This window comes from Oreochromis aureus, linkage group 5 (genome assembly GCF_013358895.1).
Source record: "Oreochromis aureus strain Israel breed Guangdong linkage group 5, ZZ_aureus, whole genome shotgun sequence".
NCBI lineage: Eukaryota > Metazoa > Chordata > Actinopteri > Cichliformes > Cichlidae > Oreochromis > Oreochromis aureus.
In genome coordinates this window covers 42,013,325-42,037,950 of record NC_052946.1, presented here as the reverse complement: position 1 = coordinate 42,037,950, position 24,626 = coordinate 42,013,325, and the positions used below count along the sequence as shown (strand labels likewise).

Sequence of the window (24,626 nt, the reverse complement as noted above, 5' to 3'; positions counted from 1 at the left end):
CGGCATAGATGGTGTTCAGCCTGCGGTTGCAGTTCTGCTGCCGTAACACCTGTTCGGCGTACTGGTACGTGACCAGACTGGGTTTTCCCAGCAGTGTCTTGTACTCCAGCTCCCGGCCCGTCAGATTCCTGTAGACTGACTCCAGACACAGTAAGAACATCCCATGGCCAAACCTACAGCAACACAGAGTAGGTCAGAGCCATCAGCACGACGCCTCCACTCTAGAACCTGTGGGAAGTCTGTGGTTGTTACCGTGGTGATGGGGCCTCGGCCATCCACAGCAAGTCCGTGTTGCAGGCTAAGACCGGCAGCTGTGCTGAAAGCTGGGTGTCGTACCCACACTCTGGCCTGCCATTGGTCAGAAGCACATCAATCAGCAGCTGCAAATTGGTCTCCCATCTGACTGGCTCCCCAAACAGGATGATCGCTGTGGAAACACAGAAAGTCAGAAAAGGAGCTGATGAAGAAATGCCATTCCACTTCCTGTGTGTTGGCTGTCTTACCTTGTATCTGGGGGAGACTCTGTGGTGGAGATGACTGAAACAAACAAAGCAATGATGGAATGAACAAACATAACTCTGGAAGAAGAAAGTAATGAGCATGTGCAGTGCAATTTAACTTACTGATTACTGTCCTTTTTTTCTTTTTTTAAAAAATAGCACTGTTTACCAGATAGAACGAAGTCTCAATTCTGACCAATCCAAAACTGTTTGCACAAATGTGTCTGAGTTTAATGTGTGCAGGACTCACAGGAAGTGTGGGTTTCCTGCTGTGGTCCACCATGTCCAGCAGGGGGTGGTGTTCTGAGAGCTGCTCCATGGTCACCACCTTCTGAAAACCCAAACTGGAAGAGCCATTCAGGATTGTAACACCTCGATTTTTCATTCAGACGTTCCGACAATTAAAGTCCCACAATCAAAAAATTTGTCTGAGTGAAAAACACCTCACAATGTCTCATCATCCAGAGAAACGTTGGGAAACATTTTTAAAGATCAGATTAACAATCAGGATTCAGGTTAACCTGGGGCGTATTCCAGAAACTGTGTTCATCAAACTCTGAGTTTAAGAACAAACTCTGAGGTGATCAGCCCTGAACAGCTGATCAATAATGTCAGCTATCACGACTTGAATCCTGAATCCTAATTTTAGATTTGATTTTAAATCTAATTATTCAGCTGAAATCCAAAAGGGATCTGCCCTCGAGTCCGTTTTTGGACTGTTTGCTACAGTTAATGACCATTTCATTATTTCAAAAATTCCAGTAATACTAAAGAATTCCATGAGATCTGTCCTAACTGGATAAAATTGCTGATAATGTCGCTCTAATATCAGCTTCAAGTTAAAAAAAAGTTTAAAAAACAAAACAAAACAATGCAGGAGAGCTTTCTCTGATGGATCTAAAGTTTGATCATAAAGACAAACATATTACAGACGTCTCAGCTTCTACAGGATCAGGATATTTCAGGATAGTTTTGGAAGAATGACACATTTTAAATCAGGAATAGATATCAGAGCAGAGCTGCAAACAGATCCAGACGTGATCAACTGGGGAATGACCGAGCAGACCTGGATCTGGGACTGATCCGATCCGAATCCATGATCAAAAATCCGTTGGAATCCGTCCTGCCATGCAAGTGGACTTGGTTTGCTGATCCATCACGGAGCCCATGTTCCGGCTGATCTGGTTCTGCGTCGACCCGCAAAGGCTGATTCAGGTGATTTTCCGTGGAAAATCTGCCAAGGCTCAGTTTGACTTTAAATGACCGAACCTCAATCTAATTACATTTCAATGTGAAATGTAATCAGATTACAGTCAGACTGTCTGCAGTGACTTTAAACACATTTAGTTCAGCTTTAGTTTTAAAGCCATCTCAGCCTGAACGTCACTCACATAAGATCCATTTATCCATCAGAGTGATTGATTATAATGAATCAGGTGAATGATTGGTGTGATTGATTATAATAGTTTTTGTAAAAACATCTACAGATGAATTGTCTGCTCTGAGCTTGGACAGAATTGACTTGAATGAGGAAATGAGTCAGTCGGCTGGTTCAGGTGCAGCAGAGGGGAGGAGTCAGAGAGAAATCATGGCAGCCACCAGGTTAGTTTGGAGTCTGTTACCAGGGTAACTGACTCAGAGTAGACGTTAACAGTGTTTCTGGAACAGAAAAGTTTCCTTCATCTCAGGGTTAACGCACTCAGAGCTGCAGCTAAACCTGCTTCCTGGAACTCATCGTGATCTCTCTGTGAGCACCAGGATGAGGTCCTCTCTGCAGTTTTCTGACCCTGATGAACTTTGAGGAGGATACGTGTTAGCGATGTGTGTCACCGGCCCCTGTCCAGACACCAGGACGCATTTATCGTGGAAACTCGTCATCATCTGCAAAGGACTGTGGGAAAGGACCACCTGCTCCGGTGTGATCTACAGACAGAGAGAGGCATGAGTGGTCCAAAGAACAGCTGTAGATAAAAGATGGACCCAGCCACTGACGACTTTCTTGTTTTGTGTGATATTTGACAGAGGGGGCGGAGCCGCCACAAGATAAAGTGACGTACTGATGTTCTTTAGTGTAAGCCAGGCTTTAAAAATGGACCCTAGGAGGCGCTGTAGACTTGAAGTGGTCCCATGATTCTACATTCAAGTCAGGAGGACTTGAATGTCCAATCACAGCACAGATATGAGCAACAACACATTCAATTAAAACATATTAGGGCTGTCAACGTTAACGTTAATCCGGCTTTACGATTAACGCGATTAAAATTTTTAACACAATTAACCCATCTGGAGCGCAGAATGAAATCAAAATCCCTGAAATGTCTCTGTCAATGCATATCAGGCAGTTTGTCCAAAGTTTGTCCGTTCTGCGCTCCACATGGGTTATTGTGCTAAAAATTTGAATCACGTCAATGTTAGCACTGACAGCCTTAAAAAATGTTCATGTTAAAATAATGAACTAATTTTAATAAATGCCACTGTCTAACATCATGTTACACAGTACTGAGCCACACGGGCTCATTTGTAACTGAGGTTAAAGGTCTTAAATTCATAACATTCACAACAACAAGACTAACACACATAAGAGTCGTGACACGGGTCAGCTAAAAGATGAAAGGTGTGTTTTATTGTGTTAACTCATTATTGTGTAAAGTAAAAGTCACAGTGATTTAATGGTCAGTAAAATGTGTTTAGAATTAGCAGATAGATCAGGGGTCCCCAACTCCAGGCCTCGAGGCCCGGTGTCCTGCAGGGTTTAGAGCTCACCCTGGATCTACACACCTGAATCACATGATTAGTTCATTACCAGGCCTGTGGAGGACTGCAAGACATGATGAGGAGGTCATTTAGCCATTTGAATCAGCTGTGTTGGATCACGGACACATCTAAAAACTACAGGACACCGGCCCTTGAGGCCTAGAGTTGGACACCCCTGAGATAGATGATTCACACTGCGCTTCTGCATCAGCTGCCTATAAAGAGTAAAAGTATTGGTACTGGTATCAGCAGCTCTACTGACCACAGCCGACCTCTCACACCATTTGACAGTCATGTGATGTTAGGGCTGTCTTCCTCCTCTCCTCTTCATCACCTCCTGAGTTGAATTTAGAGTCATGGGACCTCTTAAAGTTATAACTTAATGACATTAAAGCCCAACAGAGTCCCATGAACATGGAGAAGCCCTCGGTGTGTTTCTGCAGCCATGTCACAGCTTCCACAGTGAGAACACGGCAAGCGCAGATAAACTTTACCAGAATCACCTGAGGCACACACACAAGTAGGGAGGAGGCTCACTGAGAGGTGAGTCTGACACAGAGCAGAGATGGATCCACTGATGATGACGAGGAGCCCAGTTCTCTAGCTCAGAGTGAGGAAACAGGCTGACTGTGTTAAATTATATGTAAGAGTCCAAAAAAGCTTCAATAATCGATCGATAAACGGCGCCTAGACAGCTGGAATCAAAACAGGAAGTTCTGCAGCCGCCTACCTGGACGTCCAGCAGGTGAGACAGCTGCTGGGCTTTGTGGTGTCTCTGGCAGCTTCCTGCATTGGTGACGAAGACAGTGGGAAATAGGAAGTTGTTGTTTCTGTCCAGGAGCTTCCTGAAAGCTCGCCGAGCAGCTGGGATCACGGTTGCCCCGCGCACCAGGACGCCATCCACATCAAAGATGACGCCCGCCTGATGGACAGGTACGAGAGAGAGAGAAAAGTTACTCACTTTTTCTCCATCATGTGAAGAAGCCTACTGTGCTCCGAAGAACAGTAAGACATGATCAATAGATTATCAAAAGTTATCAGTTTGGGTTCATAGGATATGATAACACACACACGCACGCACACACACACACACTGACCTGCCTGCTGGAAACATGTCTGACCGTCTGCTGCAGGAAACCTCGACACCACATGACGCGCAGGTCCCTCTGCCACTCATCGCTCTTTATATCCACACAGCTGAGATGTCACCAGTGGGAGGAGCCTGATGCAGAACGTCTGTGATGTCACCACAAATACAAGCTTCTGTTCAACTGACGGTACGGTATTTTCCTGTGACACAGGCTGAGATGAGGGACTTGTTACCTGTGGAAGAGAAGAAGGCGTGGCCTCGAGATAACCTGGTCATGTTAGTTTGGTCATTAGTTAATTAGCTCCTGTATTAAGCTGACAACAGGAATTTTAAAATGATCCCGATACCTGAGCTAAACACTCAGCTGTAAGTGTCAGACATGTGATCTATGAATGAAGTGTAAACTGTACCTGTACAGGTGGGAGGAGTCACCTGGATAGCACCTCAGGTTCAGGTTCAAGTTGAGGTTCAGTATCACATTTGGTTCACTGGAGATAAGGACGCTGAAACAGACTGCCACCTAACCAGAACCAGAACCAGAGTCCTGCTGGGTTTCAGTGCTCCTGGTGCTGTGGAGGAAGGACACACACACACACACACTTACACACAGACAAACACACACACACAGCCGTTTCATCCTCACATGACATCACATGAAGCGTTAGGTTATTAATTAGCCACATGCTGCAGAATGTTGCCACCAATAAACCAATCAGCAGGCAGATTGAAGCCACATGATGACACAGACTGAAGTACTGCAGTAACCTCAGTGTTGACAGTAAGCGTGGTACTGTTGATGAACAGTACTCTGACCTTTGACCCCTGCTGCTGCTGCTGAGGTTTAAGGAAGTGTGAATATGAGGGCCAACACAGAAGAAGCAGAGCATTGTTACCATAGCGATGAAACCTTTGTGATATCCAGGTCCAGCCTGAGCGAATGTCAGAGATTGAGAAGAATGTTTGTATATAAGGACCTCATTTATCCAACATGAGTCATGTGTTACACTCCACCGCTCTCTCTCCCTGCTGCTGTCCACGTTGTGCTGAGTGGAAACACACCTGTGAGTGGGATCTTTCTCAGCTCCCACTTATTGCTCCTGTGCTTTACTCTGAGCTCAATATCGGGCACCAGTGAGTTTTTGGGGTAACCCGGGCAGTTTCGATCAGGCTCTGCAACAGTTACTGGTGTAAATACTGGTGTAGATACCCAGTGTAGATACAGGTGTAGCTACCTGCCATGCTGTGTTCCTCCAGAGCTGCTGAGCTCTTGAAAAATATTCAGATCTTTTACTCAGATTCATGTATTTCATGGCCTTTGTCTTCCTCCGCCCACCCCACCTGGTCGCAGCATGTGGACGCTCCTCTCTGAACCTGGTTCTGTGGAGGTTTTTCCTTCCCACTGTCACCAAAGTGCATGCTCATGTGACTGAATTGACCGTTTCTAGAAAATTAAAGATAATTTTAACATAAATCTTAATTACAAACAATATAAGGTCTAATACATAATTAACACCTTGCATTGATGTGTGTGTCTGTGTCTTTTCTGCCTGATATAAAGCATATGCAACAGTCTTTTTAAGGCAAATCTTTTAAAAAAAGATCTATATTTTCTATAAAAAAGATCTATAAAGATAAAAAAGATCTATAAAGATCTATATTTTTACAAACAGACGGTGACACCGATGCCTGCAGAGTGATTTCAGGCTTCTGTCACAGGACCCACAAACACAGTACAGCCTTAACACCAACATCAAGCTTCGGTTTATGGAAACTACTGAACTCCTGTTCGGTGGGTGTAGGCCTTGGGTGTGTCTCTACTGCCATACGGACTGACCTAGACTCTGAGACATCCATGCAGCAAAAAGACATTCTGGCTCATTTCTTACAGTTTCCTCAGCTTTGGTTTAATGTAGACAGTGAGAATGTTAAACAGTCAAAACACCTCGCCCATGACAAACCAGGTGACATCAGGACTGTGGTCTTAGAAGAGTCCGTAAACTGTGGAAGAACTGCTGTGCTTATTTCCAGGGCTGAGCCCTTTCTTTCCACCTGTGGATTCTCTCCTGAGTTCAAGGATAGTTTTGAGCTACTATGATGCTCACCTCAAATTAACAAGGAAATGAAAACGTGTAAAAACAAAAAAAACAAAAACCAAAAGAATAAAACAAGTTTAGCTGCACAAACATGTTCCAGCCATTTTCTTCTGCTTATCCATTTCACTGTCATGGGGGGTGGAGCCTATTTCAGCTGTTATAGGTGAGAGGATGCACACCTGGACAGATGGCCAGTCTGTCACAGGGCTCTTAAAAATCTTTATGCTAAAATGAACTTTTTCCTAAAAATCATGACGTTTGTGATTCTTTTTCCCAATTTTGAGATCAGTTGCACTAAATTGCTGTCGAGTCTCTACGTTTAAAGCGCCCAGAGGAGACTGCTGCGGTTTGGTGCCGTGTGTAGTGGTAAATGGTCTGATTCTTATATAGCGCTTTTCTACTCTCCCAGAGTACTCAAAGCGCTCTATACAACATGCCTCATTCACCCAATCACACCCACTCATACAAGCACTTCTAAACTCGAGTGCAACTAATAAGCATTCACACACATTCACACTCCGATGAACGCATCGGAGGGCAATTTGGGGTTAGTATCTTGCCCAAGGATATTTGGCATGCAGACTGGAGGAGCCAGGAATTGAACCACCAACCTTCCAATCACTAGCTGATCTGCTCTACCACCTGAGCCACAGCCACCCTGCCAATAGTCTCTTAAAAGTCTCAGATAAGAATCTGGGCTTTCCTCCCATCACATGACTGAAGCACAGGTGCACTCTTAAGCCCATTTTCCATTAGTACCTACTGGGATCGACCTGTCACAATTCTCAACAGTCTTCAGGGTTTTCCATCAGGTCGTAGTACTGTGTACTGAAATAGCACCTGCTCGGTTCCATCCAAGCAGGTACTAAAATCTGACGTCAGACTGCATGTCACCGATTGGCTGGTCAGTGGCGTCACTTAGTGAGTCATGAGAGCGTCTAATTCACAGAAATCAAAACCGCTATTTTTGAAACTCGGCAACGAAGGAAACAGCTACAAAAGCAACGCCGTGTTTATGGGCTCAAAATGTGGTCATAAATATTTTGTACTTGTAAATCAGTTTTGTACTTGTAAATCAGGATTTGTATGTGTAAAAAGAATTTGTGCGTGCGTAAAAAAGATTTGTATGTGTAAAAAAGATTTGTGTGTGTGTAAAAAAGATTTGTATGTGTAAAAAAGATTTGTGTGTGTGTAAAAAAGATTTGTGCGTGCGTAAAAAAGATTTGTATGTGTAAAAAGAATTTGTGCGTGCGTAAAAAAGATTTGTATGTGTAAAAAAGATTTGTGTGTGTGTAAAAAAGATTTGTATGTGTAAAAAGAATTTGTGCGTGCGTAAAAAAGATTTGTATGTGTAAAAAGAATTTGTGCGTGCGTAAAAAAGATTTGTATGTGTAAAAAAGATTTGTGTGTGGACTGTGGTCGTCCGAGTTTGGTGATTTTTGTGTCACAGGTCTACGTGCTTTATACAGGGACTTCCACAGCCTTTTCAACAGCGCTGCGGACCGCGGGGGGGGGCAGTGTTTTGGAAATGACAGGCTTCACTACAAAGCTTTCTTGTTATGAATTAGCATACATGTTTTTATTGAACATCTAAAGAACTAGCAAAAAACCCAGAAACTGTTGTAGAGGACATAAAGTCAGAGATAGAAACGACAAGGAGCAGGTGCATCTAGTACAGGTAGAGCTGCTGCAAAAACCCACAGAGCTCAGCAGGCAGCGCAACAAATTCTGGATCCTTTGCTTTTAGTTAGCAGTTAGCATTAGCAGCACATCCTGCGTCCGATGTGAAAGGACCTTTATGCTGCGCACTGTGACTCACAGCAATGGTCCCGGGTCAGCCCTGACTTTGTGTTAAACTAATCCTAAAGTAATAATGGTATTTCTAACCACTGACATACCACAACTTTATCCTTTCAACAGCTGCTGAAAGTAAGGGGACCTAGCTGCTATCGGATATTTATATAGAGATCCTCCAGCTTCAAACTGTATTACCCTTCAAGGACCTGCAGTTCAAAAAAGCGCCCCTCCGACAGCCAAACCCATCTGTTCTCTGATTGGATTGTTACATTTGTGATTGACATGACATTGACCAATCAGATGAAAGGAAGAAAAATAGGGTCAAAATTCGTACTTGTAACTTGCAGGGGGGTTTTTGGCTAAGTCCACACACAAATCTTTTTTACACACACACAAATCTTTTTTACACATACAAATCTTTTTTACGCACGCACAAATTCTTTTTACACATACAAATCCTGATTTACAAGTACAAAACTGATTTACAAGTACAAAATATTTATGACCACATTTTGAGCCCATACGTGTTCCCGAGTCTGACGGAAAGCCACAGACCGAGCAGCAGGTGTATCGTCCACGTCCACCTTTGTTGTAGCGCTCGTGTCACATGCCAATGACATCACAGGACGCTCGACTGTGCTGCTATGACGACGACCACACATATTAGGAGGTACTCTATTGTAATGGAAAAGGGGCTTAACGCTCTGCAGGTTTTTGGCGTTGAAGACGAGCCTGCTCCCAGCGTCAGGTTTAGCAGACGCTGATCTGCAGGTGATGACGTTCCTCCTGCACCGAAGAGGCTGAGCCAGCGGCAGACTTGCGGCAAGAAGACTCGCTGTCGGAGAGGCAGCGGGATTTGTGTTTGATGCTCGTGTGGACGGTGCCTTTGACGTGTGTCGCAGCAGCGGACTTTGTCCGTCTGACCGGAGGAAGCCGAACCACCCCCACGCTCTCTTCAGTGGCACCACTTTGTCTTTGGCATTCCTCGCCAGGACGTCCCGGCTGACATTTGTTTCCATCACAGAGGACAAAGCTAATGTCAACGTTTCTTCTACCCAGTGGCGGTCCTAGCCTGTTTGGCGCCCCGGGCGAACACGCCCTCTGGCGCCCCCCCCACACACACACACACACACACACACACACACAGTTAAGCCCATAATTATTCATACCCCTGGCAAATTTTGACTTAAAGTTACTTTTACTCAACTAGCAAGTTATTTTTTGACTGGAAATGACACAGGCGTCTCACAAAAGATAATAAGATGATGTACAAGATGCATCATTGTGGAAAAAAATATTTCTCAGCTTTTATTTACATTTGAGCAAAAAGTATCATGTCCAGAATTATTCATACCCTTTACAAACTGTCACAGTCTCTGGGAAAATCCAAAGTTCCATACCATTCCAAATAGTCAAAGCTGTTCTAAAGCATCCTAATTACCCTGATTAATTGGAAATAGCTGTTTTGATCAACTCAACAGGTGAAAAACAGCAGCCCTCTGCAGGTGGTCTGTGGACATTCATGGCTAAGACAAAGGAACTCAGTGAGGACCTGCAGCTGTGCATTGTGGCTGCTCACAAGTGAGGAAAGGGCTACAAGGCCATATCCAAATGTTTTCAAGTTCCAGTGGCTACAGCAGTGGTTCCCAAAGTGTGGGGCCCGCCCCCTAGGGGGGGCGCAGAGCTATTGCAGGGGGGGCGCGGCATGAAAAGGGAAAAAAAACAAAAACAACGCTTGACAATGCTAGCACGGGCGCCCACACAAACGCAAAGCAGGAGATGAAGCAATGCTGAATATGTTTCCAAACCAACTTCATTCTAAGCCAAAGACTAGAAAATATGGTGAGGCATATCTTCCTTTGGCTTCACCTGCACAAGTGCTGAGGTAGGTCTCCCTGCAGAATTAGTTTTCCCTGCATCGAGCAGCGCTGGGCTGTTCAAATCACGGACAAACAGTATCCCACAGTTGTTTATGTTTTTGAACCCATTTTGTAGAGGGTTTTTTGAAAATGTATTGATAGCAATGTTGAACATTATTACACAGGAAAAAAACAACTACATGTAAAATAATTACACCGTGATGCCTCTGCCTTTCTAAATGCAGGGACAGTAATGGCCTGTATATGTAAGCGTGTAAAACCTGCAGAGTCAGATTAACAGTATTTTGTCTCTATCTGCCATTCTGCAATTCATCTCATGTAAACAATAACGTGGCGCACAGTGTGACGTGAAAAGGGCACATACCTTTGACATTGCGTGATTTAACTCTGTATTCCTCGTCCACACGTAAACGCAAAAAAAAAGGAGTTTTAAAAATCTCCGTTCTCGGTGATTCGATCGCCGTTTACATGTGCCCGAAACAGCTGCGCGTTCAAAAATACCCGTGTAGGTGCGGACGGAGCGTAAAAGAGTTGGTAGTTTATTTTCTTACTACCTGCAATTTATTGCAGATTATTTGTATTTGCTTAATTGTTTAATAAATGTTTGAGGTCTGAAATAAACCGCAATGGAGCAAAATATGGGTTTGCGTGGTTGAAGGATGTGTTTGTGCGTGTGCGTGCGGCGGCGTGCACGCTGGGGGGGGGGGCGCGAACATTTTTCTTGTTAAACAAGGGGGGCCCAGCAAAAAAAGTTTGGGAACCACTGGGCTACAGTATTATTAAAAAATACAAGATGTTCCGCACTGTGGAAAATCTCAGAGGACGTTGTCGGAGGCCAAAAGTGAAACCTGTGTTGGTCAGGAGAATAGTGAGAGAGGTGAAAAAGAATCCAAGGATCACCACCAAGGCCATTCTGGTGAATCTGGGCTCTGCTGGTGGCAATGTCTCAAGGCAGACAGTCCAACGGACACTGTTGGGTTCCACGGATGCAGACCAAGGAAAACGCCACTTCTCCAGGCACTTCTAAGGCATGCCAAAGCTCATTTGGCCTTTGCAAATGCTCATCTGGACAAAGAAGAAGGTTTCTGGTCTTCAGTGTTATGGTCAGATGAAACAAAAATTGAATTATTTGGTCACAATGATGTTGCCTTCATTTGGCATAAAAATGGAGAAGCCTTCAACCCACAGAACACCATCCCCACTGTCAAACATGGTGGTGGGAACCTAATGCTTTGGGGGTGTTTTTTTAGCCAATGGACCAGGGAACCTAATCACAGTAAACAGCACCATGAAAAAGAGCAATACATGAAGATTCTCAACAACAACATCAGGCAGTCTGCAGAAAAACTTGGCCTTGGGAACCAGTGGACATTTCAGCACGACAATGACCCAAAACATACAGCAAACGTGGTGAAGAAATGGTTAGCAGACAACAACATTAACGTTTTGCAGTGGCCTAGCCAGAGTCCTGACTTGAATCCAATTGAGAATCTGTGGAGGGAGCTAAAGATCAGGGTGATGGCAAGAAGACCCTCCAACCTGAAAGATTTGGAGCTCATTGCTAAAGATGAATGGGCAAAATGCCTGTGGAGACATGCAAAAGCTGGTCTGCAATTATAGGAAGCGTTTGATTGCTGTAATAGCCAATAAAGGCTTTTTTTTGATTGATTATTGAGAAGGGTATGAATAATTCTGGACATGATACTTTTTGCTAAAATATAAATAAAACCTGAGAAATATTTTTTTCCACAATGATGCCTCTTGTACATCGTCTTATTATCTTTGGGGAGACACCTGTGTCATTTCTGCTCAAAAAAGAACTTGTTGAACAAAAGTAATTTTAAGTCAAAATTCGGCAGGGGTATGAATAATTATGGGCTTAACTGTATATGACCCTATATATGAAGAGAGAGAGAGTATGCATAGTATGCAAACGGCTACCAAACAGACATCATAATTAAGTCATATAATGGGAACAGGACAAATCAACAATTGACACTGACTAATTAATATTATATTATTGTATATATTGTTTGGAGTTTAGTCTCTTACTGTTACTATTTTTACCATTTCTTCTTGGAGGAACTGTAACCCACATAATTTCCTTAGGGATTAAGAAAGTATTCTGATTCTTCATGTTTTAGGATACATGACCTGCCATTATCCAGTGACACTTCTGCTTACCTGTATCTTTTGCTCGTTTCTCCTTGTAGGAGCCATAATTAAATGTATTGAATTTTAATGATCACTGGGTTTTCATTTGTTTGGCTATGGTGATGTGTAACGAGAGTCACGTGGGACATTAAGAGGGCGTTGTCAGTCTGTCTTTCACTGGTTTGATTTTGACAGAGAGGGCTGGGTAGCTGTAGTTTTTGTTGACCGCAGCACAACGAGTTTCCCCTTGTTGCATTAGAGCTGTGATGTTTTAAGAGTTTGAATCGCGAGCCGATCACATTGCTCTGTAAACTTTTCAAGCACTTTAATAAACAAGCAAGCAATTCCACCTCTCGCATTATTGCCTACAGTTGACAGCGCATCAGGCAAATAGGCAGGCTCAGTCCCCGGCCTCTAGCGACTGTGGAAGTCGCTACACTCCTCCTCTTCTTTTCTCTTTTTTTTAAACTTTAAAAACGGGTTGTGTGTGAGACTTTAAATCAACAAAATATAAAATATACATTTTAAATTGTTATTGATCCCTTTACCCCGAGTCCTAAAGTGTATATTTATTTTCTTACTCTTCTTATATTTATTGTTTGTTTACTTGCACTGCTGTAACTGGAGCCTCGTCGTCACGTCTCTCTATATACTGGACTGTATGTAGCAGAGATGACAATAAAGTTTACTTTGACTTCAGCAGCAAGCAGGCGCACCGAGGGCTCTCACGCTCACTTTTCGCCTATAGAATTTCGAAAAAACATCGGTGCAAATTATAAGTCTGTATCATGATGTCTGGTGTTTTCGTGTTGTTGGTTTGTTTTTATTTTGTTTTATTTTGCGAGTTGGTTATTAGATGCTGCTCCAGCCACCCAGAGAATCCCCCGCCGCCCCGCCCGTTCCTCCCTGTGCCGCAAGCAGCAGGCGCACCTCGCAAACGGAGGGCGCCCTTACTCCCAGCAAATGGGCGATAGAAAACCGATCGGTGCCTACGACATTCCCAATATGCGCTGGCATGATGTCGGGGCAGCATGAGTACGAGCAATTTTTTTTTTTTTTTTTGCCGATGCCCGTGATGCCGCCCCCGGGCAACCGCCCGTGTCGCCCGTATCAAAAACCGCTACTGCTTCTACCAATAAAACTGTCGTCATGTCGGCATGACCGGCTGCTGTGGTAATGTTACGCCAACCCTGCATACTGGCTGATGAGCTTCGTTTATTTTCTCTGTGGAATTTTAAACCTACATTTGTCAGCAACATTTTTTTCCCCCTCAATGAAATATGTTCACTTCACTGTCCAGCAGGGGGCAGACCTGAGGTTCAGTATAAGCAAGAAAAGTAGACGAGAAGAAACTGAAGAGCAGAAAGTTTTTATTAAGAAAAGGTACAAAAACACGCCTTTATTTACAGCAGCAGACAGATGGGTCAGAGCCCCAGCAGAGCTCGGGCCTCCTGACTCTGAGCCTGAAGAGTCTCGCTGGCGTAACGCTGCAGCAACTCCATCTTCTTCCTCCTGACCAAAGCCTCCTCCACCTGAGAGACAGACAGACAGGTTACCCCTGAATTACGTACCATCACTAGGCCATTCTGGAGGATTCCCATGATGCACTGGGTGTTTCTTCTTCACTCACTATGTGTTAATAGACCTCTCTGCATCGAATCATATCTGTTATTAATCTCTGTCTCTCTTCCACAGCATGTCTTTATCCTGTCTTCCTTCTCTCACCCCAACCGGTCACAGCAGATGGCCCCGCCTCCCCTGAGCCTGGTTCTGCCGGAGGTTTCTTCCTGTTAAAGGGAGTTTTTCCTTCCCACTGTCGCCAAAGTGCTTGCTCATAGGGGGTCATATGATTGTTGGGTTTTTCTCTGTATCTACAGGGGGACCATTTATATGGATACACCGTAATAAAATGGGAATGGTTGGTGATAGTAAAGTCCTGTTTGTGGCACATTAGTATATGTGAGGGGGCAAACTCCTCGAGATGGGTGGTGACCATGATGGTGGTCATTTAGAAGTCGGCCATCTTGGATACAACTTTTGTTTTTTTCAATAGGAAGAGGGCCATGGGACACATCAAACTTATTGGTAATGTCACAAGAAAAACAATGGTGTGCTTGGTTTCAACGTAACTTTATTCTTTCATGAGTTATTTACAAGTTTCTCTTTGTTCACAGCCATTGACATGTCGAAGAGGTTAACACGTGAGGAGCGGATCGAAATTGTGTTGATATCTGGTGAACGCAGTAACCGGGTCATTGCAGCAGATTTCAATGCAAGACACCCTACGAGACCACCCATCTCCCATGCTACAGTTAGCAAGCAGTTTGCTAAGTTTCGTGAAACTGGTTCACGACAAACTCCAGCTACTGCAGCATCTCAACGAGGATGACCCAGATCAGCGCACAGAATTTGCAGAATGGGCAAAACAAAAATTGGAACAGGACCCTCAGTTCACGCAGAAGATTTTGTTCAGTGATGAGGCAAACTTTTATGTGAATGGTGAAGTTAACAAACAAAACCACCGCTATTGGTCTGACACTAACCCACATTGGATGGATCCCTCCAAGACTGTTGGAACAACAAAAGTGATGGTTTGGTGTGGTATATGGGGTACAACGATAGTGGGTCCATTCTTCATCAATGGAAACCTCAAGGCCACTGGATATTTGAAATTGCTACATGATGATGTGTTTCCCTCTTTATGCACTGAAGCTGGCACGTTCCCTGAGTTTTTCCAGCAAGATGGTGCACCACCACATTATGGGTGCCAGGTCTGAGCATTCCTAGATGAACAGTTTCCTGGAAAGTGGATTGGTCGTCGTGGGTAGGTTGAATGGCCCCCAAGATCTCCCGATCTGACCCCCTTAGACTTTTATCTTTGGGGTCATCTGAAGGCAATTGTCTATGGTGTGAAGATACGAGATGTGCAGCACCTGAAACTACAGATACTGGATGCCTGTGCTGGCATTTCTCCTGCGGTGTTGCTATCAGTGTGTGAAGAGTGGGAGAAGAGGGTTGCATTGACAATCCAACACAATGGGCAGCACATTGAACACATTTTATAAGTGGTCAGAAACTTGTAAATAACTCATGAAAGAATAAAGTTACGTTGAAACCAAGCACACCATTGTTTCTCTTGTGACATTACCAATAAGTTTGATGTGTCACATGGCCCTCTTCCTATTGAAAAAACAAAAGTTGTATCCAAGATGGCCGACTTCTAAATGGCCACCATGGTCACCACCCATCTTGAGGAGTTTGCCCCCTCACATATACTAATGTGCCACAAACAGGACTTTAATATCACCAACCATTCCCATGTTATTACGGTGTATCCATATAAATGGCCCACCCTGTATTACTGTAGGGTCTACCTTACAATATAAAGCACCTTGAGGCGACTGTTGTTGTGATTTGGCGCTGTATAAATAAAACTGAATTGAACAGATCAAACTCTGAAACCCTGCATGGTAGCCTGACCTGCACCTCCTGGGAAATATAAATATAACACCACCTGCACAGGTGACGCCCACTCAGGTAGGCCATGTTGTTGGCTCTATATAGGTTGGACAACTAAATGAAGTGGGACACAGTATGAGTCCAGAGCTGCTTTCAAGGCTCTGGTTAGAATCAGGCTTCATCCTTGGCAGTGACGGTCCTCACGTTGCAGGAAAACGTGTTTGTGTGTCTCACCTCTTTCTGAGATGGAACAGGTACGTGTGCGATGAAGGAGAGTCCTCCATCCTCTCCCTCCTGCTCCTCCTGGTTCCCCTCATCATCAGGCTGCAGAGATCAAAAAAGATTGTTTGCATATCTCCTGTCTCTGATGTGTGTGTGTGTCAGTAAATCAGTCTTTATTTTTCTCTTCTCTAAACATATTTAACTTTGATGATTTCAGGACACCCTCAAAACGTCCACCATGTTTCTGTAAATAACCCATATCTCGTTGATGATGATGTTTCACTGAAACATCATCATCATGTGACTTCTTCAGTCTCAGCTGTCTGCAGGTTTCTAACCCTATGAACAAGCAGCACTGACTAACAACGGGCTGTGAGGTCAGTTTCATCATCATTAATATGCAAATTATCATAACCACTGATCAAAGACCAGCTGACACTGAAACGTTTCACTGAAAACGATGAACAGAGTCAACCTTCTGGGACTTCCTCACCTGGATGACGTCTACCTCAGCGTTTGAAAAATGTTTCAGTGTCTTCAGCTCGTACTTGTATCATGATAAAGCAGGCGAGGTAAACATGGCTAATGCAATAATCCAGCTGTTAACATCAAACTTATCGCATTTCGTGACGATCTCACCCCAGTACAAGTACTGATAATCTGGATTTATCCTTAAACCTGTACCCGGATTAAAATGATCCTATTCAGTTCTTTATAAAGGACCGGGACAAAAGTGATCTGGATTACATGATCCATGGAAGGAAAACCCGGATCATTTTATCTGGATTATATGTCCAGACCTGTGAAGCTTCATCGGCGACATCAGAGTCGCACGTTCAGACCAGATGGTGTGTTTCTACGAGTGAACCACTCTCAGGTGTGCTGAGGTTAGCTGACAGAAGCTGATTGGCTGAGCAGGTAAAGAGACAGTTCACCTCTTCGTTGTGGACGGTGTAGATGCTCTCCTCCTCTTCCTCCTCCTGCTGTTTCTCTCCAGACACTCGAGACTCTCTCTCTGTTTTCCACCTCTGGACCGCCTCCAGCACAGCTACACACACACGCACACACACACACACACACACACACACACACACAGGTGAGGTTACCTGAAGTGTCACACACATGAACAGAAGCTCCATATCTGCTGAACTATAATCCAATAATTCCATCATCCAGGATTTTCACATATTCTCTTGATTGTTTTATAATCTGTGAATTATGAACCTTGTTTCTCGTACTGCGCCTCCAGAGGAAGCAGGACGCCGTCGTCTTCGTCTCTGTAGCCGTAATACTCTGCATCCACATCCTTCATCAGTTCCCCCCTCGTCTTCCTCGGCGCTGGGGCAGCTGGGAAATCGCATACTTGGTGAGGACCGATGGTGTGACAGTGTGACATCAAACAGGAAGTGATGCGAATACGTACGCTCCTTCTCGAACAGTTCCCGGACTCCCGGCAGGTCTCTGGCCGCTCCGAAGTATTTATAGCCGCGGTTTCCGGGCACCTCCTTCCCCTCGTGGTCCAACATCCTTGGCCCAATGCGCTGCGACACAAACACGCGGTCAGCTGCTTCGATCGCACCGATCAATAAATAAGTCGGGATTATCTCCAAAAGTTGATTCTGTTCATCTGGACGTAGCGTTTTGTGGGAGAAACGTTTCGTCACTCATCCAAGTGACTTCTTCAGTCTCAGCTGACTGCAGGTTTCCCCAAACCTTATAAACAGGACATTTGCATAATGACTGAAACCAGTCATTATTTCCCATTATTTCCCTTTCCCTTTTCACGTTACGTGAAAAGGGAAAGACCATCTCTGAATCGAGGAGGGGGCCTAAGGGTACATCTTTCGCCATCTTACAATGCTGTGATTGCAGCCATTCCCCAACTCTCTGTGAATGGGACTCATGGCCATTGATCAGTGTTCTTTGATCAGTGGGTTTTGGTCAGTGATTGTTGATCAATGGTCATGGGAATTTGCATAATTATGATTAAGGAACTGACCTCACAGCCCATTGTTCCCTCAGTGGGCTGGTTTCAGTCATTATGCAAATGTACTGTTTATAAGGTTTGGGGAAACCTGCAGTCAGCTGAGACTGAAGAAGTCACTTGGATGAGTGACGAAACGTTTCTCCCACAAAACGCTACGTCCAGATGAACAGATTCAACTTTTGGAGATTTACTTTCCTGGATGATTGAGAATGCATCAAGAAGTCGGGATTATCAATATCAAGTCAGGATTTGACAAAAGTCTCTCAGCACGATGTTACACAGATTACAACATTCAAAGTCACATGACTCATCACAGCAGGCTTTAAATCAGTGGTTACTATGGTTACTGTGAAAAGATTTTGTTTATTATTCAAATATGCTTTGCTTGTGATTGTGTAAACTCTGAATGACGATTCACCCTGGTAAACATGAAGCCTTGCCTATGCTTATCAAATGCCTGTGAAGACAAGTTTCTGTGTAAAGAGGAACGGAAAGTTCCACTTAAGCAGATGTTTAGTCTAAGTATGAACTGAACGTTTTAGCAAGATATGAATTTGCCTGTTAAGCAATCTACATTCTTTAGCAAGATATGCATTTGCAATCTATATTCTGAGAACAGGCGGAGACTGCCTCCGCCCTGTTGAGTAACCTACATGCCTATATAACCTGCAATAAAGAAGTGTACTGGTGTGACTCTCTCTCGAGACGTTCACCCATGTACATGTGATTGATTATATTGTCTCACTGTGTCTCTGTTTTACTTTGGCAGCCTTCTATTTGGGAGATTTCCCCCGACAGTTACAGTTCTATTAATCGGACCCTTTGATGGCTCCGATTAAACGTGTACTTCTGCATACTGCCGTGTACTCCTGTGTATGTCTCTTACTGCATAGTCGGGTCCTCCGAGCTCTTTGATGCGGACCTCCCAGTGACCTTTCTCTCTCAGCAGCTTGTTGATCTCATCGTTCAGATCCCGAATCCTGAACTCACCCAGACCAGCTGCACAGGTGAGACGTAGGTGAGATGCAGGTAAGACGCAGGTGAGACACAGGTGAGACACAGGTGAGTAAGAGACTTGGACTCACCGTTCTGGATCTGAGCGACTTTCTTCGAGATTTCACTGATAATCTGAAACAGGCACACAGGACACACTCAGCACACCTGACTGCAGGTACCATCACCACTACTGATACTAGTGCTGCAGTGTGACTACCTGTCGTCTCCATTTTTCAGCTTTAGGAAGTTCACTGCACTCTGAGGCCAGAAAGGGTCTTCTTTCCTACAGGTGAGAGATCAGGGAGACAGGTGTTTATCTGACGGCAGCACTACTGCTATGGACCGTAAACGCCTGCAGAGAGTGATAACAACTGCGGAGAAGATCATCAGGACCCCGCTGCCCTCTCTGCAGAGCATCTACCATCACAAAGTCCAGAGGAGACCCCACACACCTCCAACACGGACTGTTCACACTTCTGCCCTCAGGACGGAGGTTCAGACTCTTGAACAGCTGACCTATTTTAACAGTAATAATTTTTGCACATGTATATTATCTGTTGTTGTTCTATCTGTACATATTAACCGGCTTCTGTGGACAGCAGAGAAATAATTTCATTGTTCAGAGAAAAGCTTTTCTTTGTACACATGAAAATAAACGCTTTGAACCTTGAAACTCACCTTGACTTTTCCTTCCTCCAGCTGAGCCTGTCTGAACCGAGCCAGGGCCGTCCTGACAGACAAAGCAGAGGGACACATTTACCGGTGGAGGAAGACAGGAAGTGGAGGACAGGAAGAGGAGGACAGGAAGAGGAGGACAGGAAGAGGAGGACCGGGGGGGGTCATACAGCACATCTCTGACAGGAAGTACTTACATGGCCTTCTCAGCATTCCTCGCCTGCACAGAGAGAAGATGAGAGTGAGAAACATCTGGAAACATGTTGTGAGATTATTATACTATCTTATGCAACCTCTACTTCTAATCAAAGAATTGTTGAATCATTATATGGCTATAGGCCACATTATGCCTTGGATTAAAGATTGTGAAATCATTACACTGTTTTATGATGCATTATACTGCTGAGTTATAAGAAATGCTGTTTGTGTAGAATCATGGCCTTCCTTTTCTGATTAGAAAGAACAAAACATACTGAACAGGAAGCCAAGGTGGTAACTTAGGTTCACTGAGAGAGAAAGAATGTGGATGTTTAGGTTTTATGACTTTGGATGGGGGCTGAAGCTTTAAGAATGTGAGAAACGGTCAGACACTTCGAGATCTGGCGGACACCCTCCTGTCCACATCTCCCGCCTGGACGTTTATGCTCAAAGTGTTGTATGGAATAACGAGAATTGTATGGAATAAAGAGATTGTTGATTGAGCATTTATACACCGAATGTTGTTCTTCCTTCAGCCCAAAGATAAAAGAATTGGGATATTTAACAACATGGAGCTCAAAGAGGAGGCAATGTCATGGTAACCAATAACACGTGAGGTCACCAAGAACCTCCTCTGAACCCCTCCTTGTTGGCCTGCAGCTGGGCCTGGAGGTGTTATCCAAGCAAGGATGACACCTGGGCAAGAGCCAGACTGATGCTCCCACCAGACTCCATTCAAAAAATCAGCAGTTTAATCAAGTTGAGCATTAATGTTCAATACAGCCAGCTGATCGATACACCAGTTGATCGCGGTCTGCTCTGGTTGCTCAGTCGTCTCCATGTTTCAGCAGCTCCACCAGTCTCCATAAAAAAATTTGCCATTTTAACTCAGAGTGTTTTAACACGGTTTGGAGTCGGAGGAGTGGTTCCTCACAGAGCCCGCTGAGCCCTGCCGAGCGCTTCCTGATCACTGATTAATAATGAATATTAATTAACGTGCACGCGGCTGTGATGTCAGTGAACATAACAGATTAAAATGCTGATTCTCACCATGTCTGCTGCGGAGTTTAGCCGTTAATCCAACAACCGAGCAGAAACCATCCAAACACACACGAACACAGCACGCACACTAACAGGAAACACGTCACCGGCTCCACCACCACTGCATCCGGGTTTATGTCTGCACTACTGCCCCCTGCAGGACGAGCGGCCCCCCTACAACGACATGTAAAATAAAATAAGAACTGTTGCACGCTGAGCTCTCAAACTTACATGATCTGTGTGAGATCTGATTGGGCGGTCACTTTAGCGTTCAAGTGCTACCAAACAATCAAACAAGGAAACGCCCACAAGTATTTCCTAAAATGTCTTGTTTGTTGTTTTAAATGTCAAATATTGTATAAGAAGACGAAACTGAAGCCTTTCAGTGAACGACCAAGCAAACACATATTGGTCCTCTGTCTTCACACACGTGACAGCACTGCTGCTATCAGTGTGTTCGTATGTAACAAAATCAAACTGCAGACATAAGTGTACACAGAGTGTGACTCTGAACAAACACAGCGCTATCGGCTCAAAATGTGGTCATAAATATTTTGTACTTGTAAATCAGTTTTGTATGTGTAAAAAGAATTTGTGTGTGCGTAAAAAAGATTTGAAGGTCCTCGAAGGGAATAAATGCCCTTTTACATGCCAACCCAGCGTTTTCCTTCATCACCACGAAGGAAAACAGTCTGTGGTCGTCTGAGTTTGGTGATTTTTGTGTCACAGGTTTACGTGCTTAATACAGGGACTTCCACAGCCTTTTCAACAGCGCTGCAGACCGCAGGGGAGGGGGGGGCAGTGTTTTGGAAATGACAGTCTTCACTACAAAGCTTTCTTCGTTATGAATTAGCATACATGTTTTTATTGAACATCTAAAGAACTAGCAAAAAAACAAACTCTTGTAGAGGACATAAAGTCAGAGATAGAAACGACAAGGAGCAGGTGCATCTAGTACAGGTAGAGCTGCTGCAAAAACCCACAGAGCTCAGCAGGCAGCGCAACAAATTCTGGATCCTTGGCTTTTAGTTAGCAGTTAGCATTAGCAGCACATGCTGTGCTGTGAAAGGACCTTTATGCTGCGCACTGTGACTCACAGCAATGGTCCCGGGTCAGCCCTGACTTTGTGTTAAACTAATCCTAAAGTAATAATGGTATTTCTAACCACTGACATACCACAACTTTATCCTTTCAACAGCTGCTGAAAGTTAGCGGACCTAGCTGCTATCGGATATTTATATAGAGATCCTCCAGCTTCAAACTGTATTACCCTTCGAGGACCTGCAGTTCAAAAAAGCGCCCCTCCGACAGCCAAACCCATCTGTTCTCTGATTGGATTGTTACATTTGTGATTGACATGACATTGACCAATCAGATGAAAGGAAGAAAACTAGGGTCAAAATTCGTACTTGTAACTTGCAGGTGTTTTTTTTGGCTAAGTCCACACACAAATCTTTTTTACGCACACACAAATTCTTTTTACACATACAAATCTTTTTTACACACACACAAATTCTTTTTACACATACAAAACTGATTTACAAGTACAAAATATTTATGACCACATTTTGAGCCCATACACATCGAAAAGGCTCGGATGAGCCAAAGTTCAACAAGTTGTGCCTCCATCGCTTGTCCAGATCACACGCTGCACTGCCGCACTGCTCCGTCTTTTCACTTTCATTTCTGTGTTTGCGCGTGCGCAGTGTGAGAGGCTGCAGTGACACCCTCACGACAGCCGACAGGTTTGATTTTCTTGCGACCATATGATTGATGATCGGGAGATGGTCGTGAGGTGTTAATCCTGCGATACTATTGGATGATTGCTGGAGGCGGGGCCAATCATTTTATTTAGTCCAAAGACAAAAATGAAGTTGGCAAGACACAAACTTCCATCGCTCTGTTAGGCCCAGCCAAAGGGCAGAGGGGAGGGGCCTAATTTGGCCTTCATACATCACTCTTCTCAGGTCTAAAAAAGCTCTGTACATCGTAACACAGCTACCAAACTAAAACACAGAAGAAAAAAGGGTTTTTTATAGTCCGCCCTCTCCTCCCCCCTCCGTCTGCTCTGACTTGCTGTTACGAGGCTGACCAACAGGCCTCTGGACCAATGACAAGAGGAAGATCAGAGTGCATGAAGAGAGATTAAAGAAGAGGTTTGGGAGCGTGGGGTCAGGGGTCAGAGGCCAGCTAGGCAGTGGCTTCGATGGTGCACTCTTTCGCCAGGTGACCTGACTTCCCATAGTTATAACAGTTCAACTCGGATGCCTTGCTGCAGTGCACCGCAACATGGCCGATCTCCCCGCACCTGCAGGGCACACGGACAGGTTACACTGGACCGTTCACCTGTGTTTTCATGCTCAGCTTTAGTATTAGTTTACCTGTAGCACTTGACCTTCTCACAGCACTTCTGAATGTGTCCGAAGCTGCCGCAGGAGTAGCACTTTTGCTCGTGGGCGTGGTTACAATTGCGCGCCATGTGACCGGCCTTGCCGCAGTTGTAGCACAGCTGCTCGCGCTCCTTCTTGGGCTCCTTGCAGTCTCTGGAGATGTGATCTTCTCTGCCGCAGTTGTAGCAGGCTGCAGGAGAGATCACACCTGTGCTCACCTGTCTTTAAACTGTTGTGATCTGTAAGCGTGTGTCCTCACCATCCTCTGTGCGCTCGCAGTCTCTGGCCACGTGCCCGAGTTCGCCACATCGGTAACAGAACAGGTCTGCAACGATACGACAGGTGTGAACTGCCGGGTGTGTCACATGGTCAGCTGTTCACAAGAACAGCACCTCTGCAGAAGCTGAAAATGGAAACAGGTTTCCACATCTCCATGGCGACCTCTGTAAAAACTACATGGTTTTTAATAAACTTTAAAATAAACTCATGGAGGTTTGATGGTGGGTGTCACCTTTGCCTCTGCCGCGACCTTTCCCTCGCCCTCGGCCGCCACTCGGACAGTTCTTCACCCAGTGGCCTGAGTGGCCGCAACCGAAGCACTCGTTACTGCTCATCGCCACGACCACGGCTGGAACCACAGACGAAGACGACAACAGACAGAATCACAGACACAACCACAGACAGATGGAACCACAGACAGGAGATTCAGATGTGAAACTTTACCTTCATGAAGGTGCAGAATAAAAACCACGGAGGAAAAGGAAAAACACATCAGGAACACCTGAGATGAATTCTCCTCAGTCCTGGCCCCACCCACACAGGTAGAGTTTACATTAATTGATTACACAGCAGTGAGGAATAGAGTTGAACACAGTAGATATTTTTCTGAAAGTGCTGTAACTAGATTAAGGATTTAATTCCAGGACTGTTTTACGTTAACTAGTAATGACTTCATGAATAACATTTTAAGCATTAGAGAAAAAAAATGACTCATAATCAGGGGTGCACATAAGTGGTCCGCAGGTGCGCATTCGCTGTCAAAATAAAAGAAGCGCACCAGATAAGAAGTTGCAACGCCCTTTAGCGTACATAAGATTTTCTGGAGGACGACAAACATTTGTTTAGAACTCTTCCTACTGTACCACAGGCCTTCAAGCTGGCTGTAGTTAAACCTTTACTTAAAAAGCATCTCTAGACCCAGCTGTCTTAGCTAATTATAGGCCAACCTCCAACCTTCCTTTCATATCAAAAATCCTTGAAAGAGTAGTTGTCAAACAGCTAACAGATCATCTGCAGAGGAATGGCTTATTTGAAGCGTTTCAGTCAGGTTTCAGAGCTCATCACAGCACAGAAACAGCTTTAGTGAAGGTTACAAATGATCTTCTTATGG

General features: G+C 44.5%; 2 protein-coding genes across 2 annotated transcripts; both read right to left on the bottom strand.

Annotated features, from left to right (window-relative positions):
- Positions 1–13,621: 13,621 nt before the first annotated feature.
- isy1 (ISY1 splicing factor homolog) lies at positions 13,622–20,988 on the bottom strand. Its single transcript, XM_039612180.1, has 11 exons — positions 20,856–20,988; positions 19,805–19,827; positions 19,611–19,662; positions 19,150–19,215; positions 19,022–19,064; positions 18,823–18,935; positions 17,373–17,490; positions 17,174–17,296; positions 16,885–16,997; positions 15,962–16,051; positions 13,622–13,800 (listed from the first exon to the last, which is right to left on the bottom strand). The coding sequence occupies exons 1-11, from the start codon at positions 20,856–20,858 to the stop codon at positions 13,693–13,695; spliced, it is 852 nt and encodes a 283-aa protein (XP_039468114.1). The 5' UTR covers positions 20,859–20,988; the 3' UTR covers positions 13,622–13,692.
- On the bottom strand, positions 20,925–24,039 carry cnbpb (CCHC-type zinc finger, nucleic acid binding protein b). Its single transcript, XM_031742142.2, has 6 exons — positions 23,960–24,039; positions 23,748–23,864; positions 23,496–23,561; positions 23,228–23,426; positions 22,427–23,154; positions 20,925–21,020 (listed from the first exon to the last, which is right to left on the bottom strand). The coding sequence occupies exons 1-5, from the start codon at positions 24,006–24,008 to the stop codon at positions 23,037–23,039; spliced, it is 549 nt and encodes a 182-aa protein (XP_031598002.1). The 5' UTR covers positions 24,009–24,039; the 3' UTR covers positions 20,925–21,020; positions 22,427–23,036.
- Positions 24,040–24,626: the final 587 nt, after the last annotated feature.